Source organism: Nuphar pumila, chromosome 15 (assembly GCF_984573655.1).
Source record: "Nuphar pumila chromosome 15, dmNupPumi1.hap1.1, whole genome shotgun sequence".
In the NCBI taxonomy this organism is placed as follows: Eukaryota; Viridiplantae; Streptophyta; class Magnoliopsida; order Nymphaeales; family Nymphaeaceae; genus Nuphar; species Nuphar pumila.
In genome coordinates, this window is record NC_143263.1 from 7669414 (window position 1) to 7691917 (window position 22504).

General features: G+C 42.9%; 1 protein-coding gene across 1 annotated transcript; it reads left to right on the forward strand.

Moving 5' to 3' along the window:
- The first annotated feature begins 2907 nt into the window (after nucleotides 1-2907).
- LOC149814350 (putative membrane-associated kinase regulator 2) lies at nucleotides 2908-4419 on the forward strand. The gene is made up of 2 exons (XM_089989936.1): nucleotides 2908-4030; nucleotides 4134-4419. Exons 1-2 carry the CDS (start codon nucleotides 2908-2910, stop codon nucleotides 4160-4162), a joined length of 1152 nt encoding a protein of 383 aa, XP_089846062.1. The 3' UTR covers nucleotides 4163-4419.
- The last annotated feature ends 18085 nt before the right edge of the window (nucleotides 4420-22504 follow it).

A 22504-nucleotide genomic window follows, 5' to 3' on the forward strand; every position in this document is an offset into this window, starting at 1 on the left:
GTTCGGTTCATGGGTTCAATATTTTGTTGAACTTCATGAGTGGTAATGTTGAATCTCTCTCTCTCTACATGGTCGTGAATACTGGAAAATGTTCAGTATATACAAGGTATCACAATCATGATACAGTAGCATTTTCGAGTAACATTCTAGCATTGGATTACCAGCAGGTAGTACCCAACAGTATGACCAGTGTGATGCGGACAGCTTCTGGCCAAACACCAGAATGAGACAGGATCAGGTCAGTGGCACCTCTTTTTGTCAGAGGTGCCTTGGATGCCGTTCATCCATGTGATGAACGGAAACCCAAACACCGTGTTTGGATAGTTTACCTTTCATATGGGTCACAAAATTTTTGAAAGCTATTCATCTCGTAAATGAATAGCATCTGAAACACAAGAGATGGAACCGCTGAAAAGTAAGGAAAATAGTGGTGTTTGGGAATCCAAGGCTCCTCGGACAATATTTATCGCCAGAGGTGCTTCTAACTTGATAGGGTTTCCACTGAAATAGTGCAAGACAAAGGATTGCACACACCTTGGGTATCAATCTCTTTGAGGTTCGAAGGGTTGCAGCATACATTTTCAAGAGTTACCTTATTATTTTTTGTAATACCTTTCTTGGAGGGAGGTTAATTCAGGTGCAATGTGATTGCACATTTTTAGTGTGCTGTTGCATTTGATCATCCTCCATTTTTGAGATACAGCCTGACAGCTGTGGGGGCCCAAAAAATGATGGAGCAGGTGCAGCAGCATACTAAAAGTGTGCAATTATATTGCACCTGATCCTCCCTCCCTTTTTTGTCCATGATGTTGAACGTGGCAGAATAATAGCTTTTCTATTGACTCCTGTTTATTCTCGGGATTCAGCTTGTCAATACTCTTAAACCAAATGCACTCTCAGAAAAGTCCTTACGAGATGAGCCCCCATGTTCAAAGGCATGGTGACAGAGGGCTTTGGGGATTGAGCAAATGTTAAAGGGACTGTTGTTCAACTTTTACATGTTAGGAGAAAAATCAGTGTACACTCTACAGAGAGAGAGAAAGAGAGAGAGGCTACTAAAGTTTAAACATGATGCAGCACGTATAGACTTAACTGAAGGTACCTAACCTTTTTAAGTAATTCACATGTAGGCCTCAAATATATTTGCCGTCTCTGGTGTGCAGAATCACACTGTCACCTGTTGTCCATCTGTCTATGCTTAACCAAACCTAGTAAAGCTTAACCCATGTGCAGTCCATCGATTACTTAAAACCCATTTTCTACTACAAAAACTATCATGCCATAAATTACAAAAAGCCAACTAAACCAACCCAAGCAATTGAAACTTGATGTGAAAGGGTACTTAACTTCGGAGATAAAGTCATGGTATCTATGGAGATTTAGGGTAAGATAGGAGTACATAAGTCCTCCTTACCTTGGTTGGGGATAGGGTAAAAACTGAGACAGACGAGGACTGAGGGTTGTCCCTGGCCTGTACAGTGACATAATTGTTGGCATTGCAAGTTGGCTCTTACATGACCCGGACTGGATCGTCCCCACCGAGCCAGAACTCCGCCTGAAGTCACCCGAGTCTTTCCATTCACCAAACCAACCTTATCTCACCAACCCTTTTCTAACCCTAATTCATTATTTATTTTGTGTAAGGAAGAATAAAAGTGTTGAGCTTAGCACGGTTGGTTCCTCATACTGAAAAGAGCAAACCAAAGATAAAAACAAAACAAAACATAACTTCCTTGTCTAAAGGGGAGAGATACCTTTGTTAAAAGTCTCTATGCAAGTGCAATATGGTCACTGCTAGAATTTGGACCACCTGAGTTCAACTCTAGAGAAACCAAAACAAGAGGGAAAAAACATGAGGAAAAGGGAGAGAGAAAAAGAAATCATAGGAAATAAAAGATGGGAAAAAGATCAAGAAAGTTCCTCTTCTCCCCTGCGTCAACCACCACGCTGTTGGTATCCTTTTACTTTCAACCCTTTTTGGGAAATTTCCGAGCAAACAACCAGCACGGTCAGCAACATGGCCGAGTCTCGTGGGGAAGTAACTTCCTGAACCAGAGTATCTGAAATCGGTTATGCAACCCGAATTTCATAAAGATCTGAATCCAGTTACGCCTTTTCAGCAACCCGGTCCAGGTTTTGGTCCACACATAAGTTAAAGCAAATCCAACATAATTGGATCTAGCATAAACAAGTCTAAAATTGGTCTTCAAGAGGCCTCTTACCGAGTCCGAATCCAATTGCCCTGAATAGCAATTAGTTTAGTTCGTCCAACCATAGTTAGTTAAACCTTTAAAAAACATGCAATCTTTCTTCTCAAGAAGCTTGATTCAAAAGAGTGAAACCACATGAAAATACACATTTCCTTTTTTAAAAACTATGTTTTTTCTAAAACTTACATGTATATATATATAGAAATGGATATGTGCTAAATGAAATGTCTGGGTGGGATGTTTTACTTGACCAACCGGAAGGCGACTAATGTCTCTCTGCCACAAGTACGTATATTGTATGCTATTCAACTACTATACCATCTACGTACAGCATACGGTACGTAAAAGATACCTCTTGCCATTCTGCCCGTGGACGAGGGGAGGCTCCGGCGCGGCTTACAGTCACAGGACTCCCTGCAGAAACGCATAGGTCGCCATAAAATATTCATGTCAAGCAAAATAAATTAATAAAAAAAATCCAGACAGAGAGAAAGAGAGATGGTGCCGGTCTCCCTAACGTCAAAAGCCCGCTCACTCTGACCTCAAACAAAAAGGGTACCACCATCCTTCACTGCGCCTCTGCCACCGCATTTAGGATTTGTTGCCCCCATCACCATTAACACCAACATCACCACGTTGTTCTACTTCTACCTTCTCCCCCACCTCTCTACCTTCTCCCCTTCTGGCTCTCCCAACTATGGAAGTTTTTAGCATGCTGAGATACTGGCGAGGAGGAGGAGGAGGAGGAGGAGGAGGAGGAGGAGGTTGTAGCAGTGGTTCTGCCACCACCATCTCCACCGCTGCCTCTCCGCCGAGCTACGACGATGGGCCGTTCTTCGACCTGGACTTCTCAGTGCCGGAGGAAGACGAGGAGGGGAGGAACAGCAGCGGAGGGGAGGAAGAAGAAGAAGAAGAAGAGGAGGAGGGGAGGGATTCGTTGACGGAGATCAAGTCGTTCGACGTCACCGTGTCGGAAAATGGCCAGACGGACTCGAACCACTCGCCCGCGACTGAGGACGACAACGAGGAGCTCTTTTTCAAGGGCCGCCTGGTCCCTCTAGAGCCGTCAGAGGCGGCCGTGATCTTCAACGATGAGTCTCACGGGAAGCAGCCCCAGTTCTCCGTCTCCCTGCTCAAGTCCGCCACCAGATTCAGGGTCTTCTTCCTCGGCCCGAAGAAGCACGACGTTCCCGCTCCCGCCGTCGCCGCTGCGACGTCTCCGGGGGGCTCCGCCGCCGGCGAAGAGGCGGAGGACGTTGCGGCGAAGCCAAAGCACCACCACAGCCGGTTCTTCACGGTGAAGTTGAAGGTGGAGGAGGCACCCCTGGCATCGCTCTTCACGAGGGACAGCTCCCGGAGCGGGAGCAAGGCGAAGGAGTCGCCGGAGTCTGGCGTAGATTCCAGCCAAGCCGAGCCGATCGGCCTGACGGAGAAGGAGGCTAAACGGGCCAAGGTCGTCATCCAGCGCTACCTGAGGGCGATCAAGCCGCTGTACGAGCGCGTCTCCAAGAGGCACGGCGAGAAGGTGAGCTTCCCCGGCCACCTGAACCTCGCCCCACCGGCGAAGTGCTCGTCGCCGGAGGCCGCCTCGATGGCGCCTCCTGCGCCCGCCGCTGCTCCGGCGAGGCAGGGGAGCTTTCCGTCCGGACTACGGGTCGTGTACAACCGTCTCGGAAAGAGCCGCTCCGCGTCGGCGTCCGCGGCCGCGGGCACGGCGGTGCTCGTGCAGTCGCAGAGGCGGGACGACTCGCTGTTGCAGCAGGAGGACGGGATCCAGAGCGCCATCGCTCACTGCAAGCGGTCACTCAACGTCGCTCGCGGTTAGGGTTTTCTCCCCCTTCATTCGCCTTTTCCGAGTCTTGTCAGATTAAAGGTCTCTCAACTAATTCTTTTCCTCTTCTCTTTTCTTGTTGAAACTTGCAGAAGAAGCTTCGCCATCGCCCAACTCGTGAGCTCTCAGAGTGAGAGAAAGAGAAGGAAGGAACGGAGGAGTCGATTAGTAATTGACGCTGATTCTTTTGATGGATTACGGGACGTCTGTAGATTTCACTCTGTAAAAAATTAGGGAGAAAAAAGAAAAGAAAATGTAGCGCGAATCGTGTACCGATTCGGTGGATCTCTTTCTTTCTTTTTCCTTTTTCCGATTTGTAGAGAAACTAGGGTTAGAATATATCAGTTCTTTCACTAAGTAGTGAGTATTTCTCTCTATTACCTCGAAATTTGCCTCTTTTACTCGTAGAAGCTTGGTAACAATCTGAAAAATCTAGCGAGGATCGGTAAAAATCTGAGAAATTGAGCAAGGATCTGCGTGATTCATTTTGTGATTCGCTGCGAAACGAATCGTTCGCATGATTCCGAGCCATTCCCCTCTGTTTTGCCTTGAAAATCTTATGATATCGTGTTTCTTGCTACAGATGAGAGAATCGCTAACCACAAATCAACTGCAGAAGGTCGGTCTCTCTTTGGCAAAAATTTCTGGAGTTTTTTAGCTCAAACGGGATAATCTAGGACTTTCCTCATTTTCGCCTACAGATCTGTGGAGAGACTGCGAGTCTGAGCCTGTTTCAGAATCTCCGATCTTCTGCAGGCGGAATTTTGTGTCCTCTCTCCCTCTCTCTCTCTCTCTCTCTGTGTCATTTCGTCTTTTGATTCCTTCCTGTTTCGTTTTCTTCTCAATTTCACCTTTTGATTCGTTTCTTTCTCCGTCTCGTTCTCGCTTCCCTCGGAGAGAGAGCAAAAACAGGGAAGAGACCGTCCCGTCAGAGAAAATGTTCTTCCGAGTTTCGAGATCGCTCGTTTGATAGATGTCACAGAGAGGGATAGAGAGCCTTCTTTCCTTCACTTTGTCCATCTATCCATCACTCACTGCATCGCGCGCGTGCAACGGAGACGGCAATCGCCTCTTTTTCTTCACTTTTTCATCATTCGTACATTATTCTCATCGCCATCCTTTGACGAACGGGCTCATCAATGAACCAGAGAGACGAATGAATCCCGACGGTAACGATATTCTCGCCCTGTGTAAGAGAGGAGAGAGAAAAAAAACGAAAATGCTGAAAAATGTTGCAGATCGGAAACCTCGTCGTCTTCTCGCTTCGCCCTATTTTTTTTATTTCGTTTTTTGCGCAATGATGATGATTCGTAGCCTTGAGAATTGTAATTTAGTGCCTCCGTTCGCGAAATTTATCGTCAAACGGCTTATGCGGAACTCCATCTCTTATGATTTTATTGACGGCCGTTTGATGAGACTATCTCATCATGATCTTATCACTCTCCCACTATTAAAATAATAATAATTCTCGTTATGGTGACGTATCGGTAGTTTCGGAACCGGTTCATTTGGAGAGGAGCGAAGGCTACTTGTTTGGACATTGGTTGTCAATATCGGTTTCAGACCTGTATCCGATTCAAACTCGAAACCGAATCGAGTTGAATCGGTTATTTTTACCTTTTTAATGAAAAAAAAACATTTAATTTTTTTTACAAATTTATTAAAATATTAAAATGTAAAAAAAAATATTAATCTGTTTAAAAAATCTATATCACAAAAATACGTGGACACGAGGATGCATTGATGCTGGTCCGATTCGTAATTCGATTGTTTTTGGAGAATAGGACATGAAGACACATTCTTTTAATCAATAGAAAACTAATTTTTGATATTTTAATATTAAAGAATACATTTTTATTGAACAATAAGAAAAATGCCAATCGTGTCACCTGAAACACACTACCAAAATGGCGTGTCCTTGTGACATTGTTAAAAATATAAAAATAGGCTGAGGGCTGAATCGGCGAATCGATTTTGAGCTGTTTTGATACAAACCGGGTCGATTCAAACCGATTCACAGGGATACTGACAACACTGGTTTGGAGTCTTTGGACCACCATGTGAACCGGACAGATTTGATCTCATCAAATTTGTTTAAAAGTTACCACCAATAGGAGGTAAATTTAATTTCACACAATTTTTTGCTTTGACTTGACGTCACACGTTCAAAACTCATGGGTGGCGTCAAAAGGTGGAAGCTGGGTGTACTCTATGGTGGTCGGGAGAACCTCAGGTGCTTTACCAACAGGAGGCCAGCTAATGTGCAGTCGGTGATGAGGAGGTTTTTCCTTTGAACTATACAAAAATAGCGAATTCCTTTTCACTGCTAATTTTCATCTTACCCAAACGCACCATGGGTTTTGCTTCTCTAACATTTTCAGAACTTGGACCTGGAAACCGTTGAGATCCAAATAAAAAAAGCCCACATCCATGTAGGAACTGTAGTTTTCCCCATGTATGGTCTAGCCTAGTCCTCTCATCAACTTAGTCTAGCTCCACAAAATCATTAAGAGCCATACTAATCAACTTGGGTCCGACTCATCCAACGAAGGACAATCCAAATCGAATCAACCGGGTCTAGAAGTCAAACGTGTGAAAAACGAACACATTTCAATTCAGCCAATAAAAGTGAACCTGACCGGACCCATTAGGAAATTGGTTCGACTCTATGAGGTTCAGTTATAAGTTCATGGACTTTTTTTTTTTGGAAAATCCGAGAGAGCCCCCCATCACCGACCGCGTATTGGTTAGCCTCCGGTTGATAAAGCCCTTGAGGTCCCCATGCCCACTGAAGAGTATACCCAACTTCAACCTTGCGGCAAAGGATACCACCTATGGATATCGAACTTTGTGAGTCCATAGGCTAGCTGAGCCAGCGCGACCAGGTCTTCGTGTCGGTTGTGGTTTCTTCGGGTTATAAATTAAAAAAAAAAAGACTTTAGGAGCTAAGGGTTTGGAGTCAAGAGTCAGGACCCACCACACGACTACAACTACCTGAACCCACTTACCTCTACAAGCTCAAATGCAAAGGGAAACCAATTTTAAAGGCTATCAGTTTGTCAAATGCAAACTTCCTTTTCGATAAACAAACAAAGTCTTTGGCGTTAAAAGTAGAGCATCTTTCTATCATTGGCACCCTCCCCAACCTTTGACCACCAATTCAACCCTAATTTAGACATGTCTTTTGCTACTTGGTGCTCCCCAAGGAACTTTTTCACCGGGTTGGGCCCTTTTGCTGGGTAAAGTAGACTATCCATGGCCCACGACTCTTCCCCACTGATCCAGGACCCTTGATCTGGGAAACAGACGGCTCAGATATGTGGTGGGCCCACATTCCACGTTTTAATGGTCGGTAGCCACCAGCCTTTCTTCGGACTTTGGCCACCGGACCGTGATGGAGGTCGCACACCTTTCAATGAGAACAATGCATGAGCAATGTCAATGGATCGGGCCTGAGCTGATTCATTTAGTTAAGATTCAGACCCAAATTTATACATGCACTGTTTTGATTGGCTTATAGACTAGTAGGAAGTTCTGGATTCTATATCCCCAATCAGAACTGAATTGGATCCAAGAACCAATATTGGTTTTCAGCACTTTAAGGGTAAAAACTGGTTTAAATTAAACGTTTTAGGGCCCCTTTAGCAGTCTGAGTCCAGGCGGCCAAGTTTTTGGCTCAGATCGGGCGTCGACCTTGGTTTGGTGCCATGATAACGTGATAGTGCTGTTGGCATGGAAATGCGACTTCGGGTTAGGAATGTGAACGGTTCGGATCTGAAACAGCTAAATACATGAGGAAGTCGTATTCAGAATGGTAAAAAAATTGCAACACCTTGGTCCTGGATCTGACCCATTTGCATCTCTAGTTCTAGTCTTAAGTATAACCACTTCATGCAAAACGCAGAAGGATAAAACTGTCTCTGGCCTTCTCCCTCAGAGCACCTTGAAATATGACTGCATTGGTGTGCTTGATCAAACCTGGGTCAGATGGTGCGTTTTGGTCAGAATAGTCAAGTCTTGATTTGGTCGTATCAAGTTCAAGGCCGTGGCCTACAGGTTGTTGGACTTGGATCTGGATTTACACCCATGTGGATCTGACCCAGGTCAGTCTCTACACAGCCAAAGGTTGTGACAAGAACAGCAGAAGTGTGATAAACATTTATTGGCTTATACTTGAAAAGGACAAGCAGCCACTTGACATACTGACAAACTCCATGGATGCTCCCCAAGTGACGGGCATGTGCAAATGTGGTCCAAGATCTCTCTCTCTCTCTCTCTATCTCTCACTCTCTCTCTCTCTCTCTCTCTCTATATATATATATATATATATATATATATATAGAGAGAGAGAGAGAGAGAGAGAGAGAGAGAGAGAGAGAGAGCCCAAGTGCTTGAACATTACGTGCATGTGATTCATGTTTGATGAGTTTTTCAGGATATTTTGTTTTATTTTTAAATTTTGACCGTACAGATGTGATACATGTATTTGTTTTTATAGGGATCAGCTCTTGAAGTATTCGATTTCGATACATGGGTGGGTTTCTATAAGGTTCAAAAAATGAACTATCCAAAAATTTTGTAAATTTTTTAGGCTCTAAATATCATTTTTTTTCATCTAAAACACATTATCCAGGTGTAGATTTTTCGTAAATCGACTGTGCCTAACACATTTACAGTGTTAGAACTGTAAAAAAACACAAAAACCCATGAAGCACGTATCACAATTAGGGGTGGCAAACCCTGACACGCCTCTTAGGCGGGTTCGGGTTTGGCTTAAACAGGTTCATGTTATAAACGGGTCGACCCGCCTAACCCGTTTATTAAATGGGTCGGGTTCATGTTAGGGGTATGCCAACCCGGCTAACCTGTTTAATAAATGGGTTAGGCGGGCGGGTCAACCTGTTTACCTGAACCCGACTTTCCAACCCGCCTGCCCGACCTATCGACCCGCCATCCCGGCCGCTAACCCGCCAACCCGTTTACCCGACCCAGCCGATTTATTAAATGGGTTAACCGGGTCGTATCGGGTTACCCGTTTAATAAATGGGCCAGGTTCGTGTTTGCCACAGCCGACCCGTTTAATAAACGGGTTGGGTTCGTGTTGAGGTATGCTGACCTGCCAACCCGCCGACACGACCCGCCAACCCGATTGCCACCCCTAATCACAATCACCTAATATTCAAGCATCTACGCTCTACTATATCTATATACACAAAAATGGGTAAGTGCCCGATGCTTTTTGTACCGAGCTTAGATAGGGGTTTTTAGGTTATTTTTTTTTTTAAATCTGACCCTACAAATGTATTTTGTATGACCAATTTACTAGAAATTTTGAATCATGTTTTTTTGAGAAATTTTAATTTTTAGGCAATGAATATTTTTTTTAATTGTAGACTATTGATTTTGAATCTTATAAAACCTAACTTGGTGTCGTAATTGGATAATCCAAAAGTCAATTCCCATAAAATCAAGCATTTAGATCACATCTGAATGGTCAGATTTTAGAAAAAATAGAAACAATCTTTCCCAAGCTTGGTAGACACCCATCACTAATTATATATATATATATATATATATATATATATATATATATATACACTGAACTGTCTACATCAAAATTCCAAAACTTTTTTCCGATAAATAGCTTGGTATAGCTGGGAGGCTCTCAATGGGTTGGATATCTGCCTTACCCGTGATGGACGACCAAGGATGCAAACCAAAACGCATGGGCTTGGCCAAGAAACAGCTGGAAATAGACCACGTGAATGGAAATAATCGGATCAGGTTTTGGGATTAAACCCACATTATTCACCTTAAATTAGATTCAGATCTGGATCTAGAGTATGATCCACCCCATATTCAATCCATTATCACCCTAGGTCAATCAAGAAAGGGAAACAGATTTTCTTAATTGTCATGAGCTAATTTATCTTAATTTTTGCTCAAGCTGGGATATATATATGGGAGTACCAAAGGAAAGAAATGAGAAATTTTGAAGTGAAAACCCGCCTCATCACTTGTCACACATTTGCAGGCCTCTAACCTTTTTTTTTTATGATGAGTCTTGCCAAAGCTAGAATTTTTTTTTTTATGGGACAGGCCCCGCGACCACCCTGCCTTACAGGGCTCACTTCTGAAAGCTACGAACACACCTGTGCGCTAGTGAGGTTTGATCCGGTGTCTTCATCATAGCACCCTCACAACCTGGCCATGCGGGCGACCCCGCCATAGTTTGGTTGGCCTCTAGTTGGTGAAACATTTGAGGTGCTCTTTGCCCACCAAAGACTGCACTCAGTTTCGACATTGGGATAAGGGAATTTTTTTTACTAGGGGAAAACCACCCTCAAGATTAGAAACTTAGTCCTGCTGGATATGTCTCCCGTGCTTACAGTCGCTGTCCCAATAGTGTAAACCCATGGTGTACCCCTTGTCCTTGAAGAATCGCCTTGCTTGGGCATAGGCAAGTGGCACAATACCCTTACTTTTGATAATGCGAGGCTGACGACTATGAGAATAGAACCCTGACCACCTGCCTAGCAGCCAAGACCTCCTCCCACTATACCAAACCCCTTAGACCTTGTGATAAGAGATGCTCATGCAAGTTCCAAACTACTGTCATCTTATGTCAAGTGACAAACTAAGGTTGCCCCTAATCCGAATGGTCAAACCTTTGAGCCATGGTTAAGATAAACAATTTCTTTAGCTTAGCCCTATAGGGTATGATTGGGCACAAATCGTGGCCAGCAAAAATCAGTCCAGACAAAACTAAAACAATATGGCCCCCCGATAGAATGAGTCAAGATTAGGACGACTTCCTTTTTGCTTAGCATCCTATTGTATAGGTTCAAATCCCATGGGCATCACCTAGGGGTGCACAACGAGTCGGGTTAGCTCGAGCTCGGTATGAACCCGACTCGTGTGCGACCCTGCATTTAAATGCACGAGCCTATACATAAGGTACAAGCTCGGTCGTACAAATGAACCGAGTCTGTACCTATGTACAAGATCGATTAAGCTCGTTTAAGCTCGAGCTCACTTAAACTTGAGCTTGCCCGACCCGATTAGACCCGGATCTGGTTAGTTGATCTTATGACCAACGTTCAGACTTTAACATGTATTAGGGTTTAGGGTTTTAAGTTTTAACGGAAGTTTAGACTTCTCACTTAATACCCTGAAATAGCCGAACCCCCCCTTGCCCTTCCAGGCTTCCTCTCTGCCTCTGTGTCCTCTTCTCCCTTGCGGATGCCTCTGCATGCCCTCTTCCCCCTTGCCCTTCCGCTCTGCGTGCCGTCTTCCTCTTCGTTCCCTCTCTTTCCAGTTTTCTCTCTGTCACTGTGTATTATACGGTTCACGTCTACGCCAAGCTAATCTGAATTGAGCTTGCGTCCAACGAAGGAACAGACGAAGGGTTTCTTCACTGTGCTCAGGTTCTCTCTCTCTCTCTCTCTCTAGTATCATTGAATCTCAGTATGGTTCTTTCAGTATCACTGAATCGCTATAAGCAAATTTGACTTTTCAGTTTATGTGATTTTTATGTTTCTTTAGGTTCTAGATCACCATAGGTGTGGCCGTTTAGGTTTTAAATCGCTAAAAAATAGTATATGTGATTTTTATGTTGATTTTTCAGTTTTTTTTTTAGATTTTGTGTTTTAGTATCACTGAATCGTCGGTGGTTAGGGAGGGTTTTGGTTTCGGTAAATTCGAGCATCAGCCATCAGGTCTATCTCTTGCTAACTTGTCTCACATTTTCGTTTTGGGTTGTGATTTTTATGTTGACTTTTCAAGTTTTTTTTTAGATTTTGTGTTTCAGTTTTATCTGTTTATCATGACCTGAAAATTTTCTTTTATCTGTCCATATGGTGCTAAACTTCACAAAAAGTGAACTTGAACTTACCAATTGCAAATTTCTTCCCTGCTACATAGATAGAGAGCCGAAAGTAATTCAACATTACCACTCATGAAGATCAACAAAATGTTGAACCCATGAACTGAACAAGAACAAAATCCAAAACAAATAAAGAAAGCACAAGAGAAAAGAACATTAGACAGATAAAATGGGCTCACGCCATAGCCGCGTGCCCAGATTGTGACAAAGGATAGGTAGCATCAGCAGGAGGGAGTGGAAGATCACTAAGATGCATACGCAAGATCGCATAAACATCTACCAAAATTTTATGCACCAGGTTTTGAATGTTAACTCGAATATGACGAAAATGAGCATCGTTACGCGCCATCCAAACAAACCACCAAGAGGTAAGCAACCACGTCCGCCAGATGAACCTCCACCTCTTGCTGCGCCTAATACAAACCGGCCCCAATATCAGATCTAGCGCAAATGACTCCTCCTTAACAAATACTTCCGGATGCCTCCAGGTTCTACTAAAGATTTCCATAAATATTGGGCAAGACCAGAACAAGTGAAACGTAGATTCTTCTGCAGCTTGACAAAGCACGCACCAACTCGGCAGTTGAATGCCCCACTTCTTTAAATTACTGTGGGTCTGGATCCTATCATGCAAAATTAACCAAGCCAGGACTCGCGAACGGGGGGAAGGACCCTTCGCCCAAAGCACATCCTCGGGCAACCAATCAGCCCCTGGCGGTAGCAACGATCTATAGACTTTCTTGGTGAGAAACTCTCCACTTGGAGCCAACGCCCACTGCAACCACTGACCAAAATTTCCGGAGACCTCAAAATGGTCTCTAAAGCAGGCTAAAGCCCTCAACCACGATTTACGCAAGTGCGAGAGCGCCAAACCTCGGGTTCCCAGACGAACCAGAATAAGAGTTGGATCCCCATATTTAGCAAGAAGAAAACTAGCACAAGGGTTATCCGGTTGGTGGGCCAACCAACATTGCTTGGCGACAAGAACAATGCTTCGCAGTCTGGGCACCGGGATGCCTAAACCACCCATACGCCGAGGTAGAACCACCGAACGCCAACCAATCAAGTGACGCTTACCTGTGAGTTTACACCCAGACCAAAGAAAGTCTGCCAGCAAGCACGTCAGCTGCTTCTCTACTCCCACAGGCATCACAAACAGAGACATGAAAAATTCTGGAATAGTTGAAAGAACATGTCTGACTAAGGTTAGACGTCCAGCGCTAGAGAGATAAGACGACTGCCACGAAAGCAATTTGCGCTTCACTTTTTGAAGCGTCGGAGCCCAAGCCGCTGAAGATAGAGGCTTCACTTGTAACGGCAAGCCAAGGTACATAATAGGCAAGTTAGAAGTAGTGCAATTAAAAATTCTCTTTCCAGCTGCAAGCATATTGGCATTAACATTGAACATGGTAATAGAGCATTTGGTCTCATTTAGAGAAAGCCCAGACATGGAGAGAAAGAACTGAATGATAAGCTTGAACCTGAGCATCTGTTGAACATTTGCACGACAAAAAATGATCATATCATCAGCATAAGTAAGAATATGACCCGGGAAGTCGGAAACCTGCAAAGGATCAATGAAACCCGATACAACAGCCCGCTTAAGCAAGACCACAAGACCCTCAGCAACTGCATTGAACAACAAAGGTGATAGGGGGCACCCTTGCCGCAAACCCCGCCCTAGCTTGAACCGGTCTCCTCTAATACCATTGATATTTAACATGGCCTGAGCATTTGAGACCAACTCTCTCACCCAACCAGAAAAACGACGACCAATACCGAAATTTGCTAACATTTGAAATAAGAATGGCCAATGCACAGAGTCAAAAGCTTTATGAAAGTCTAATTTAAGGACAAAGTAAGGTTGACCGCTATGCTGCAAGGAATGGACCACCTCGGACGCCATGATGAACGAGTGCTGGACCCTCTTATTACGGATAAAGGCGAACTGAGAGTCTGAAAAAATCTGGTTAGCCACCGATTTCAACCTATTCGCCAAAACTTTGGCAAACATCCGATAGAGAGCACTCATAACTGAGATAGGTCGGAATCGAGAAATATCATTGGCCTCATCATCTTTCGGAATGAGCGAAATAATAGCAACATGCAAATGATAAGGCAGTCTGGAGTTACGATGAAACTCATCGAACATACTCACCACGTCTGATTTAACACAGTCCCAAAAGATTCTAAAAAAGTCGACATGAAACCCGTCAATGCCAGGCGCTTTCCAACCCGACAGATCCTTAATGGCCGAAAAAATCTCATCTTCAGAGAACCTTCTTTGCATATATCTGGCTTGCTCAAGCTGAATTGAGCCAACTAGGAAATTACCAAAGACACCCTCCGCAGTTAACGAAGCAGAATATAAGTCCTTAAAGTATAGCGAGACTGCCGGATTAACGTGCTGATTGAGATAAGAAACACCCTCAATGGAGATAGAAGGAACAACCTTCCTCCTATGACGATGGGAAGCATATGAGTGAAAAAATTTAGTGTTGCCATCACCAGCCGCAAGCCATTTCACCCTAGACCTTTGCTTCCAACGAATTTCCTCTTTGATCCTCCAGTTTTTCAAGAGCATGGATAATTCTAAGGACCTGGCCTGAAGATTGAGAAGTTGCAAATCAGAAAGAGAGTCAGGAGAAGACATAGACTGATACAACTGAGAAATCTCTTGATCCCATGCGGCTATTTGCTGAAATTTCTCCACCTTACGACTATGAAGCCAAGCTTTGATATCCTTAGCTAGACGAGAAAGCTTATTTTGAACACGTAGCGCGGCCCAATGCACATCAACAGTTTTGTTCCAAGAATTAGTAACAACCGTGAGAAAATCTGGCTCCTGAAGCCACCATTCTTCAAACGCAAAGCTCCTAGTGGGTTGAAAGCCATCTCCCCAATGAGTGATGATCTGCCCATGATCCGAGATAGAGGGAGCAAACAACACACACTTAACGTCGGGAATGAGGTCCAAAAAATTAGGTGTGACAAAGACCCTATCAAGGACCCTACAGCACGGACGGGACCGCATATTCGACCAAGAGAAGCGCTCCCCGGTTAAAGGAATAGGGTAGAGAAAATGACGGTGAACAAAGTCTTGGAAACCTCGCATAGAGGGATTGGGAATTACGAGGTTATTAGAGTCATGGATAGATAACAAACAATTGAAATCCCCCATAAGAAGGTGACAATCCGCGCTGGAAACGACAACCCTATCCAAATCATCCCAAAAAGCGGGCCTCATGGCGGCGAGATTAGGACCATAAACAACAGAAACCACTATTCTTCTATCAACTGCCTGCAAATTGAAAGCAACAGACAAAGAGAAAACACCCACATCCAGCTGTGATAAATTTAAAGACTGCTTTCCCAAGATAAGGATACCGCCTGCATGATTTACCGCTGGCTTATAGAAATAGTCAGCTCCCTGCCAGATGCTAGAAACGACCACGAGCGAGATGACCTCCATTTTAGTTTCACATAAAGCAAGAAGGTCGGGCTTTTGCTCCCTAACCCAATTAGCCAGAAACAGGCGTTTAGTGGGACAATTTAAGCCCCTAACATTCCAACAAACAGTCTTCATGGAACAAAATCTGGAAAAACCCGTGGTTGGTGGCACCGAGATGACCTTCTTGGGGACCTAGCATCGGTAGCCGAAACAATTAATGAAGGCCTCCTTCTTCGCTGACCACCAACACTGACAGACGACCTCAAGTGACCATCGAAAATGCCCAACTGCTCGCAATCTGCTCCACCAGAGTTGCAGAGAGAGTCCCCAATAATCGCAGAAATATCTGAAATCATAGAATCCATATCAACAGCTATCGCTTGCAGCTGTGAAGATGAGAGAGAGATATCCAGCAACTTAGCTGCATCGACAACTGTGACACCCAGGGGTTGTGGACTAGGATGCTGCTGACCCTGTGCTGGACTAATGAAGGAGACCGCGTCTGGCGGAATACCAAAAGATTTGGTAGAAGAAAAAACCTCAGAGACATAATGCGATACAGGGAAAGGACGAGGAACCGAGGAGCCAAGCACCATGCATCTGATTGCCATGTTGGTTCTAACATTAAACGCAATAAGATTGATAACCAGATAGTCATAGCGTCTGGAGGGAAAAATAATAAGGGACGATAGCAAATTCGTCCTTTGTCCATCACGCGCAAGCCTGCCCATCCGCGCCTCCAAGCTGAAATGGCAATTGGTACAAAGAGAAGCAGATACCAGGCCTCGAGCTTGAGAAAAAGCTGACGACTGAACTCCATTAGAGAAAGCATTGCTATCATGGTCAAATATTTGTGGGCTCACCCTAGACAAAGCTCGTGATGACGAGGATGGCAAAAAATTTCTCTGCTTCCCACGAGCATACCTACCCAACCGCGCCATCAGTCCGCCACGAGAATTAGCGCTAAAAGAATCAGACGTCGAGCTCTGAGCATTATAAATAGTGAGCGGCAAATCTCCAAGAGATGAAGCATTGATGGCAGACCCAAATGCTTTGGGGCCCACCCCTGGCAGAACTTGCAAAGGTTGGGAGATGCCATCAAAAGCTGGCGAAGAGTCTAACATAGATGGAGCAATAGACGGAAAAGATAGCCCAAAGTGTTGCGGCTCGACTGGGACCCAGATAGACCCAATCTTGACAGCATTAAATGAAATCGCCGGGTTGTGGAGATTGCCAATCTGCACCCATGGCGAGAAGCATAATTTTTGGGAAGGCCGTTCAGGATTCCGATTTGCCGGATGACGCACCACCCCAGAAAAATCTTTAGAGACTAGATTCATCCCCGATGAATGAGAATGAGAGGGGTTAGATCGTCTTCGCTTCCAGACTGGGTGCCGACGAGAGAGAAAAGATAAGCCGCACTTATGACAATCACAACGTTTATGAAAATTCAAAGAAAAACAATTAGCACACCACCAATCCCCCGGGTTAGTCTGTGAAATGCTACATAGATAGAGAGGTTAGTCTGTGAAATAAAATTTGTGGTTTCCCTTTTTCTTTATCCGATTAGTTTGATTCTCTGCCACTAGTTGAATTCCTTTACCATGCTTATATTTGTTATTTTACTTTTCATAGTGGGATCTGATTAGTTTGATTCTCTGCCAACTAAGCACCTTTCTTTACTTTTCTACTTTACCATTGTGGTAACAGGCTTAGAGAATCTCTTTCCTAATGATACTGATTTCAGATTTTGGTTTTTGACAGGTGTCAACAGTTAAATGGATTTCATGTGACCATTTCATTAAATTTACCTTTTACTTCCATCCTGCATCAATCCCATGTTTCTTGATCTAGAAATGTTCAATCACAATCCAACTGGATAATTAACTATGTTGTGTATTATGAAGTAGAATGTTGCAACTCTTGCCTAAGAGAATAGACTATTAACAACAACAACAACAACAACAACAACAACAACAACAACAACAACAACAACAACAACAACAACAACAACGCCTTCATCCCAAACAATTGGGGTCGGCAATATAAACCAAAAAAGAAAATCATTTTGGGTCCTCCACATGAATCCTTCTTCTCCAATCATTTTTATCCAATGTCATGTCCTCGGTGAGGTTCAAAGCATTCATATCCTTTCTTATCATCTCCATCCAAGTCTTCTTAGGCCTACCCCGACCTCTTTTAGCTAATATATTTTCCCATTTCTCCACCCTTCTAATCGGAGCATCATTAGGCCTTTGCCGAATATGCCTAAACCATCGAAAACGATTCTCACTCATCTTGTTTTCAATGGATGCAACGCCTACCTTCTTACGTATTTCCTCGTGCTGAATCTTATCTTTTAGTGTCTTTCCACACATCCATCGAAGCATACACATCTCGGTTACACTCATTTTTTGAAAATGATGTCTCTTGACAGCTCAACATTTCGTACCATATAGTAAAGCGGGTCTAATTGTCGTTCTATAAAACTTCCCCTTCGACCGCAATAGTATTCTACAATCGCACAACACTCCAGTTGCACTTTTCCAATTCATCCACCCAACCTTAATCCTATGATTTACATCTCCATCAATTTCTCCATTCTTTTGAATGATAGATCCCAAATATTTGAAACAGTCATCCACCACTATTTCTTGCTCACCAAGTTTCACTACACTCTCATCACTACTTCGTTGCTTACTAAACCGACATTCCATATATTCTGTCTTACTCTTACTCAACGTAAAACATTTTGCTTCCAAAGTCTATCTCCATAATTCTAACTTAGCATTAACCCCAACTCTAGACTCATCAATCAAAACAATATCATCAGTAAACAACATACACCACGACACATTTTCTTGAATTGATCTCGTAAGTTCATCTATCACTATAGCAAAAAGGAAAGGGCTTAATGTAGATCCTTGATGTAACCCAACCGTTATAGAAAAGTTGTTTGTCACCCCTCCACAAGTGCGAACATTGGTTACTACTCCTTCGTACATATCTTTAATTATACTAATGTACTTGAGAGAGATACCTTTCTTCATCATTGTCCACCAGAGAACATCCTTAGGTACTCTATCGTATGCCTTCTCCAAATCAATAAAAACCATATGCAAATCTTTGTTCCCCTCTCTATATCTCTCAACAAGTTGTCTAAGAAGATGTATAGCTTCCATAGTTGATCTATCAACTTTATGCCACTGATGGTGCTTGATGTTGGTCAATGCTAAAGGATTATGTTCAATCCTGAGACATGGGTTGATTAAGCTTTAGCTATTCAATCTGGCATGACCTTACACATTTGAATCCACGTACATTATATGCTCAGCTATTGAATCCACTTTTAGTTTGAAATTGCTCAGTTTGGTCGATTGAGCTAGCCTGCAGTTGGTTTATATAAAAGTGTTTGAATAGCTTGAATTGTTTCCCTCTGCTGCACCTGGTAGAGCCTTCTGATTCAACCTTAGTTGTAATAATGATCTTATTTTTATGCTTAAATCATGTTTTGCCATTTTTTCCGATGTATCTTTTTGTTGAATGTCTGTTTTGTTTGATATTGTACCATGCTTATATTTGTTATTCTAGAGGGCATTGAAAACTGACACTAAAGAAATATACAATATAAAAGGGAAGCGAACACGTTATGATGCCTGAAACTGTGATTGATTTAGCTTCAGCAAAACCTGCTTCTTCTGTAGATGTTCACAATGAAGATGGTAAAAAAGAAAATGCTGAAATTGAGAAACAAGAACTAGAAGAAATTTAGCTTTGCTTGAGCAATTTTGGCTAGCAGCCTGCCCTTCATGATAAAAAGCTGGATGATTCTTAATACAACGAAGGTGGTTATGAGACATTGTGTGAATCATTGCATTCAAATCCTCCAATTGTCAATCTTTGAGGTGGGTTGTACCTATAACTTCAAGGGAATTGTTTTAGTAAGCCTATTACCAATCTCTTGTTTAGTAGATTGAAGAATTGTTCGACAAAGCTTAGACAGATTCAATCACATAAATCTGAACTTGAAAAAAAAACTAAAAGAGAAAAGGACAATTCACTTTGTTGCAGCGAGGTATAAGTTGGTGATATCCAGCTTTTGCCATATTGTAGCTTTTTTAGATAATATTAGAGCAATTTTCTAGATTCAATCGGGTGCCAATAAGAGAGAATGCGACAATAGGTCGAGCCTATTTACTCGATTTCGGCTTTGGTTCAGCGATCACGCATTTGAAACCTCAGCCAAACCATAACGAGTTGGCTCGGCTTGGCTCAGGATCAGGATCAGTTATTACGAGCTAACCCGATCTCGGATCGGCTATAAGCCGAGTTCAAACCAGACTAGCCAGGCTCAGCTTCGAGCTTGAGCCAAGCCTGAACATTTTACTTTTCAGCCAAGCCGAGCTTCTTGATCCTAAGCTCAGTTCGAGCCTGGCTCGTGTGCACCCCTAGCGTCACCCCCTGCATAAGCCAAAGCTTGCCAACTCTATGGAGTCAACGGGTAAGCCCTCGGAGTTTTATGCTGACATATACAGTGGCTGTAAGTACGTCAGGCTAAGCTAGCCCGGCTAGGTCTTTGTGCCTGGGGCGTTTTTTCCAAGTAAAAAAAACATTTTATTGTCCTGGGCACGTGTTGGACCAAACTGGGACAAAATGGATTGATAATGTCCACTTGAGACCCTAGTCATGGTTTTTTTTATTAAAAATATAACTAAACACTGGGCACATATCTTATTATATTGTTTGAGTTATCAAATTTCAAAGAATAATTGAGAAGACTATGATGTTTCAATGTCCATGAACCAATTGTTACGCGTATCGAGACCATTGAAGGCATATTAAGATTAATGAACCATGGACCTTATGGACATCATATGCATGCACTTAGATAGGGCTAGGAAACTAGACGAGCAGAGCTTGCCGTTCCGCTCGGTGCACCGAGCTACGAGCCAGCTTCTTGCACCAACATGGCAAGCTCATCTCGGCTTGGCTCGGATGGTATACGCTCGTTTTACATATTATTTATTTATATATTCTATATTATGTATATTATATACATAATATGCATATTATATATGTTTTATACATATATTATACATAGGAGTGTCAATGGGTTGTGTTTATCTAGACCCGACCCTGACCAAACCCTATAGGTTTTAGGTATGGTGAAAAATAAGAAGACTCGATTAAGACCCGGGTCTGGACCTGAAGGTCTGATTAATATATGGATCTGGGTATAGTTTGTGAAATTTTATACCAGAATTGGGCTTGACCGAGTTCTGATTAAGACCCATAATTTTTCAATGTAAAAATGATAAAAAAATATTATTTTACTGGGTATGGTTCGGGTCTGGTTCATGTAGTTCTTATCGGGTCCAAGTATGGTTTCTCTTATAGTAGACCCGATTAGACCCAAGTTTGAACTCAATACCATTCTCAAAAATCTGGTTTCACCTGGGTCTGAACCGGACCCAACCCATTGACATTCCTAATTATACGTACCAACTGGAGGGGTTCGCTTGTCTGGTAGGAGCAGCTAGTGGGGACGTTGCAGGTTAAAACCCAACGGTATAATTGTATAACTGGTAGAGGTGTACCTAACCCCAGCTTGCCTTTGAAAAAAAAATTGTATTATATATATATTTTATATATTATCAAGTTTTAAAAACACTTAAAAACATTTTTTTTCAGAAAACAAGCCAACTCGTCATCGGCTCACTAAGGGTGCACCCCTGATTGGGATTGGCTCGGCTCGTGATGAGTCGAGGCTGAGCAGGGGTGCACCCTTAACGAGCCGAGCCTAAAGAGCCCAATCTCGGCTCGTTTACCAGCCCTAAGTTTGCTTCCTTGCCTCGTGCGTCTCTAGAAATCCATATCAATGATATCATTCTTGTGTCTAAAAAAAACTAGGCACATTCGTCTACCTAGGAAGTTCTTTAATAAATATGGAACATCAACTTTTTGATCCAATGGTCAATATCGAACCCAAAAATCTCAGCACCGGAGCTTTCATGGCAAGGGAAAATCTTGTGAAAATGTTATGTGCAAAATCTTGAGAAAATATTGGTACATGTGAGTAATGTTATTGGGAAAATCTTGAGAAAATATAGGTATATGCGAGTCAGTGAATGTAAAAAGATAATAAAAAATGTATAGAAGCATGAAACATAAAAATATAGAAACAATATGTTAATATTGTGAGAGAAAAACATGATTATTTTTAGTGAAATATGTCCACATACTTCAAAAGTAACTCTAACAACCTGACAAGACTGTCACATGATAAATATAAATTACCACAGGAATGAAAAAATAGGACTCGCAAAGCTGACCACCATGTAGTTGGGATAAGGCTTGATGATGATGACCAACAGGGTCTCGGTTTGTCTGGTAGGAGCTGTAGTGCAGTTACCTTGTGTTGGGACATTGCAAGTTCAAATCTCAATGATACCATTGTATAATTTGTAGGGTCTGCCTAACCCCAGCTTGCCTTTCAAAAAAAAAAAAAAACGCTTGATGATGGAGGGACATATACCTTATGTTCATGAGATGAACTGCAAATCCATATCTGAAGGAGAACCCGAATCCTATTACACATAAAGTACATGCAATTTTCTAGTTGAACATTTGCATCGACAGGGGGTTTGTGCAGTAAAATGGGACCCCATAACTGAACTTTAAGCACTAAGGTTGCATTTGATTGTAGCGGAACTCTAAGGACATCCAGGGACATGTGGATCGAGGCGTAGGGCCCACGCCTTGATCCGACCTCCATTCAAATGGAGGAGATCTAAGATCCTCGTTTGAGGCCAAAACCCCGCCAAATCCATGGATTTAAAGTCCAATAATGGGGGATCGGCCTAGAGATCCTCGGATCTCGGGTTAAGATCCCTCAGATCTGAGATTTGAGGGATTCAAACACACCCTAAGGGCGTTTCTTGTCAACTTTTGGCCAAAAAGCAGGAGGCCATTAAAATTGAACTAGGAAGGGAAAGCTAGGTAAGGTTTAAATAAATTAATACTACTAGTCAGGATAAGAAATCTAACCACTTATGAGATTTGAAGGCAATTGGCACATTCAAGGAACGTAGCCTGGTATTTCATTCTATTCTGAATTTCCAAACACA

Coding starts and splice junctions, on each gene's coding strand:
- LOC149814350 (XM_089989936.1), top strand. CDS start 2,908: ATGGAAGTTTTTAGCATGCTGAGATACTGGCGAGGAGGAGGAGGAGGA. Junction 4,031..4,133: donor GTCACTCAACGTCGCTCGCG/GTTAGGGTTTTC, acceptor TGAAACTTGCAG/AAGAAGCTTCGCCATCGCCC.